Source organism: Salarias fasciatus, chromosome 10, assembly GCF_902148845.1.
Source record: "Salarias fasciatus chromosome 10, fSalaFa1.1, whole genome shotgun sequence".
In the NCBI taxonomy this organism is placed as follows: Eukaryota; Metazoa; Chordata; class Actinopteri; order Blenniiformes; family Blenniidae; genus Salarias; species Salarias fasciatus.
The window spans coordinates 22,835,524-22,841,765 of NC_043754.1; the positions used below are offsets into that span (position 1 = coordinate 22,835,524).

The window sequence follows — 6,242 nt, forward strand, 5'->3', positions numbered from 1 at the left end:
AAAGACAGGGTTCCGTCAAGGTTGTGTTTTATCTCCCATCCTCTTCTCTGCATACACTAATAACATCTCGTGCAGCAGTGAAGGAATTACACTTTTTAAATATGCAGACGACATGGCCCTGGTGGCCCACATGACCGACTCTGCTGCTCGGTTGCAATACCAGCAGGCCGTCGGCAATCTGCTCAAAACGTTGAGTGAGAACTCACTCGAGCTGAACATCACCAAAACCAAAGAACTGTGCCGTGGAGGCAGAAATAAGGAAACAGCATTTCTTTTCCAGCTGCTCAGCATCCAGGGGCAGCTGGTAGAGCAGGTGCAGTCCTTTAGATACGTGGGGACTGAGACTGATACCTGTCTATCCTTTACACAGCACACAGACTCCATATGCAAGAAAGCACATCAGCGCCTCTACCTACTGAGGAATCTAAGGAATTTTAACATCAGCAGGGACATTTTAACTCTGGTTTACCGTTCACTCATTGAATCCATTCTTACATTCAACATCACATCCTGGTTCAACTTGCTCACCACCAAACACAAAACCAGACTCTCCCGTATAATACATCAGGCCAGCAAAAGATGTGGTTCACCACACACCCCGCTGTCTGAACTGTCTGACCGCTCTGTCATCAGGAAGGCCACTCTGATCCCAGAGGACCCCTCCCATTGCCTTCACCTGTCATTCCAGCTACTGCCATCAGGCAGAAGGTACAAAGTCCCACTGGCCCAGAAAAACACTTACAAAAAGTCTTTCATTCCATCCACTGAAAACCATCCTGAACAACTTTAAATGATACATTGCACACTTTTAAAACTTTTAAACACTTTATTCATTTTTATTGTGTAAATGTGTCTTGATGGGAATGTGTGAATGTGTTTGTGAGCCCTGTCAAGGGAGAACTTCTGTCACCATGGGGGACAGACAACAAAGTTTTTCTATTCTATTCTATTCTATTCTATTCTATTCTATTCTATTCTATTCTATTCTATTCTATGAAAAATCATTCCTGGCCCCTTTTGAAGTCTTTTCTCATGGCTTACATGTATAATTGACTGTTATGAAATATTTATTGACAGACCAAAGAAACTTTGTACACGAAGTAAGGTTTACTCAATGACACAGTACTCTGAAAGTCCTTATAGGATGTGCAATCAATGGCTCGATTTCCTTCCTCTCTGTCTTTTTTTTTTTTCCTGTCCTGTTCAGCATGGAAGCAGCACAACGGAAGTCTGGCTGCTGTTGACATGCTTCTTTTTTTTCAGTTTTATTTCCGGGTCCCCCAACCGGAAGGGACCCGGAAATGGGGGTGTAGAAGACCCCATTGTCCTCTCCTGCCCCGCTCATGAGTGCTGAAGAAGTATGCTGTTTGCGATTAAAATTGAGGGGCAGTAACCACACCGTGACGTGAGCGAGGCCAAATGAGCAGTCCCATCTACCCGAGCAGCCCCACCCCCGACACCTCCTTCCTCTCTAAAGCTTGGGAGGGACGTGCAAGTGACAAAGACAAAGTGAGACAATCTAGGTTTCTCGACCCAAACATGCACCACCCACACTACCAGATTTTAGTGGACAGGGGGTTTACCCTGAAAGATGACTTTGCAGCTCTTTGTAGTAAAGAAATTATAACACCTGCATTTACGAAAGGGAAAAAACAGCTTTCAGCCAAGGAGGTTGAAGAGTCGCGCAAACTAAATAGTGTTAGAATTCACAATGAGCATGTAATTGGACACATGAAAAGCAAGTTTAAAATTTTACAAGGAAATTTAACCATACCAGTAATCAGAAGTTTGACTGGTGAGACAGATGAACCTGAGCTAAGCAGAAATAGACAGAATACTGATTTCCTGTGCAGTTTTTGTCAGCCTTGGTGACAGCATTGTGTACCAGGAATAAAACCATGTTGATGTAATGATGAATTAATTCTGCTGATGAATTTAGGTCATTTATATTACTCGGGTGGGCATTCTGAACTGTTGAACGTTTTTTTCAATGTCATTAAAGGGGCTGTATCATGCTTTTTTTAGCTAGTCCAAACCCTAGAAATGGCATTAACATGGTAATAGTTTATTTATGGCGCTAAGCAAAAGTCATTTTGTGTGAAATAAAAGATTTTCTGGGGCTAATTCTGAAACCCGGAAGAGAAAACGCTCTGTTTCACTGAAATCCCGCCTTTCCCCCTGTGGACTTTGACTGACAGCTACTTCAACCAATCAGCGCTTCAAAACAAATATGCTGGCTGGCTTTAGCTCTTTAGCTCTAGCTTCTCTACACACAAATACACGCAAAAACGTCTTTTCCTGTTAGAAACTCACCAAGCGCAGACTCTTCAGACTCGTGCTCTTGCTTGATTGTTGCTTTCAGACGATGGTCAAAGTTTATCTCTGTAATCCGGGTTAGAAAAAAGCGGCAATTGCCGAGGGCCTGCGGGAGGGGCGCTCAGGGGAGCCATCTTGACAGTGTGACGTGAACGTGGGAAACAGAGTGTTTTCACGGGTGCGGGAAGGGCTGCCTCTCTGAGCAGCTGAAAAAAGTGAGGAAAGCTCAAACATGCAGGCACGAAGGAAAAAAATGCTTTGGGGGTGTTTTTGGTGAGTACATAACTATATAACAAGGTTAAAACATACAAAAACTGAATTTTGCATGATACAGCCCCTTTAAAATAAAACACAAAAATTGAAAACATATCTCTTTTTATTTCCAAAACAGATTGCAACATGACAAGATAAATGGCAACATAAACATGAACAATAAGCAAAAGTGACTTCAAGTTTTTATCTGTCACGTACACAGAAGACGGAAGTCAAATGTAGTTGAACTACTTACAAGGCTGTGTACACATTTGAACATCCAAAATAAACACCAAAACACTCCAAATAATTTAAATAAGAAAAAAGTATATGAGGAGAGCACTATATACAGTGTGCAATTATAATGTGAAAGAGAATGTGCATTATAAATCTCTGATATAGTGTATCATCTAAACTTACACCTATCAAGCACAATTTTTGTTTGTACGAACTTTTGTGTCTGTAGGCAGGTTGGTATAGTAGTCAAACGTCATTCCAGAACAATTTCAAATAAAAAAATCCTCACATTTTAAAGTCAAAGTAACTTTGAATCCAACATTTCACTGACATGCGTCCATTGTTTTCGCCAACCCAATCCGCCATTTTGATTTGTAATGCGATTGTGACGTAAGCCTGGAAAGTCTATTCAAAAACAACTATGATTCATCATCTTTTAGCCATCTATTAACAAGCACCTGCTCTTCCTAACCACTCCATGTCTGCCCAGGAGACAGTTTCTTACTCTTTCTTTGTGTGTCTGTTTCTTCTGAGTGGGTTTTGTTTATTCTGCTATTCAAATGCAATGTGCTCCTCATGATGTCCTCTCACTGCAGCTGTTGGATACTCCAATGGTCCCCTTCGAGATCAGGTGATTCAAGGGCTCCAGAGTTCACCTGAAAAATCTGAATCTCAAAATACGAGAGCTTTCAAACATGCATGAATAATGAGAAATATCCCAGAAAGTGCTGATTTGGTCTAAAATCCAGACTTTACAGGGCTGATGTGAAAGGACCCTAAGTCAGACCTTTTCCTGGTGCATGTCTGTTGGGGAGGTGTTCTGGGCAAGCCCCACTTTGATGAGGTTCTGGTGAAGACCGAGGACACCCTGGAGAGATTATGTCTCTCAGCTGGCTGAGGAAGACTTCAGAATCCTCTGAAGCAGAACCGTGGTCAAAATAATATGAGCAGTGTGAAGCACAAAGTCAAATATTCTGTCACTGTCTCCATCTAGTGAGGAGAACGCATCAGGAAGAGAATTGGAAGGTACAGGACAGGTCTGTTTGTCCATAAAAGGGTTAACACGATGACTGGTTCAGGCTTTCTGAGATGACATCATCCAGTAATCACATGACTTCCTGATCTGACAAGATGCAAAAAGGTTCATATTCAGAAGTGAAGCGTCTGAAATCTGGAGAGGAGAAACGCTTCCAGTCTGCATGTTACCACAGACTTCAACAGGTTGTTACACTTTTCAGAAAAGTTCATTTTGATGCTTTCAGGTGTTTTCTTTTCACAGATTTCGATGCTTTCACTGTTTTTAATGTTTCTCATGTTTTTTCAGGTTTTGATGTTTTAACATTTTTATTGTTTCAGATGATTGAACGTTTGAGATGATTCCACGGTTCTGATGTTTCACCATGTGTCTGATGTTTTTACATGTTTAATGATTCATTTGCTTTCTTGTTTGTTTTCACAGTTTTCACAAGTTTCTGATATTTTCATGTTTCTGATGTTTTCATATGTTTTTGATGTAGTTCATGTGGTTGTCTTTCATATGTTCTCGATGTTTTGGACATTTTCAGATGTTTTCACAGTTTTAAATGTTCTTGAAATGTTTTTCACATTAGTTTCACATTTCTTTGATTTTTTTACATGTTTTGGATGTTTCTGATATTTTTCAGTGCTTTGGATATTTGCAATATGTTTTTGTCATTTCCGATGTTTTCACTCACTTTGAACTTGACCTGTGTGTGTGTTCTTGCTCTGATCGGATGAGGACGTATCACATGAGCTCCTCTGGGTTTCGTTCTTGGTTCATTCAGAGCTGTTGAGAGATGTCAAACGTGTCGGTGCTCTCAGCTGACCGGCGCTTCTTGGAGAGGGCGATGCTCTGCTCCGTCACCACAGTGCCCTGCTGTGTCTTTCTCTTTGTGAACTGCACCATGTTGTTCTCTCTGAGGAGTAAAGCTGTGTTCAGGGACACATGTCGTTATGTGCTCGTCTATAACCTGTTGTTGGCCGACACGGTGCAGCTGGCTGTCAGTCAGGTACTTTACATCCTGGCTGCCTTAAGGCTCAGGCTCACCTATCCTGTGTGCGGAGTTTTCATCACATTCAGCCACATCGTTCTAAGAATCTCTCCTGTTACGCTGGTGGTCATGTCTTTTGACAGGTACGTGGCAGTGTGCTACCCTCTGCAGCATGCCACCATCGTGACCATGGGTAAAACCAGAGGAGCCATCTGTGTGATCTGGGCCATCTGCTCTATGAATGTATTCTCTCATATCAGTTTGCTGAGGGAGAATCCTTTTGAGGGCCTGAACTCTCTGCAGATGGAGCGCGTGTGTTCTGCAGAAAACATGTTGCGGGGACCTGTTGCTGCAATGTTCGACAAGGTTTATGAGTTCACTCTGTTCATCTCTGCTGGAGTCTCCGTCTCTTTCTCCTACATTGGTGTTTTGGTTGCAGCCAGATCAGCTTCCACAGACAAAGTGTCAGCCCGTAAAGCTCATAAAACTCTGCTGCTGCACCTGGTCCAGCTGGGCCTGAGCCTGTCCTCCACCATGTTCAAGCCTCTGCTCGGGGTCATCTCTCAGATCATCGACAGGATCACTCTGGTGCGCATCAGTGTCCTCTTTTATGTGTGTGTGGTCATGTTACCCAGGTGTCTGAGTTCCCTCATCTACGGCCTTGGAGATCAGACCATCAGACCCGTCCTCCTTCACCACCTCACTTCCTCCGTCTCCACCCGGGTGGCACCGTAGGGCAGATGTCCAGCTACATGCAAACATATGTAGATAACATGATAACATCCAGATGCATGCAGCTAAGTTCAGCTCCATGAAGATACCTCAAGATGCACTCTTATAGCCGCCATCCTGCAGGTTCACCACTGATGCTGAGGTCAGCCTTGGCCTGATGGATGGAAGGGGGGGTCTGTGAAATCACAGACTCTGCGTAAGTTCTCTTAAGTACAATAACCATTTAACATAACAAACTGGTAAATCTATTACTTCTACCTTCCATATCTTTTAAAGTAGTGAAGTGCAACTTATATTTTCGAAATTGTACTTATGAGTACGATTGCAGGCTGGAATTAATTACTCCTGAATTTCCAATCACTTAAAATCACGCGGACAGACTCAGAGTTAAAAGTTATCGAAATATTTATTCATACTAAACTCATTTTCATATTCTGTTCTATTGATATTTTAACTGTTGATTCTGCTTGTTCATTTCATTTGGAGCAATATTACAAAAAGGTTGCCTCTGGTATGAATAAATTTTTTATGTTCTAAAGTGAAGTGAAAATCTGTTTTCACTTTCTCGAGAAAGTATTGGTGTTTGCCTTCAAATGTGGGGAGGAAGAAAAGTGTTAACATAGAGATAATAAGATATCACTTGAGACGTCCATATTACATAAGTTTGTGTCTGCTGCTCACTGACTATGCCCT

The 6,242-nt window shown here is 42.1% G+C and overlaps 1 protein-coding gene across 1 annotated transcript; it reads left to right on the forward strand.

Moving 5' to 3' along the window:
* The first annotated feature begins 4,622 nt into the window (after positions 1–4,622).
* On the forward strand, positions 4,623–5,552 carry LOC115394981 (odorant receptor 131-2-like). Its single transcript, XM_030100323.1, has one exon. The coding sequence runs from the start codon at positions 4,623–4,625 to the stop codon at positions 5,550–5,552; it is 930 nt and encodes a 309-aa protein (XP_029956183.1).
* Positions 5,553–6,242: the final 690 nt, after the last annotated feature.

What these genes read in the sequence shown, in the direction of transcription:
- LOC115394981 (XM_030100323.1), top strand. Translation starts at nt 4,623, where the DNA reads ATGTCAAACGTGTCGGTGCTCTCAGCTGACCGGCGCTTCTTGGAGAGG.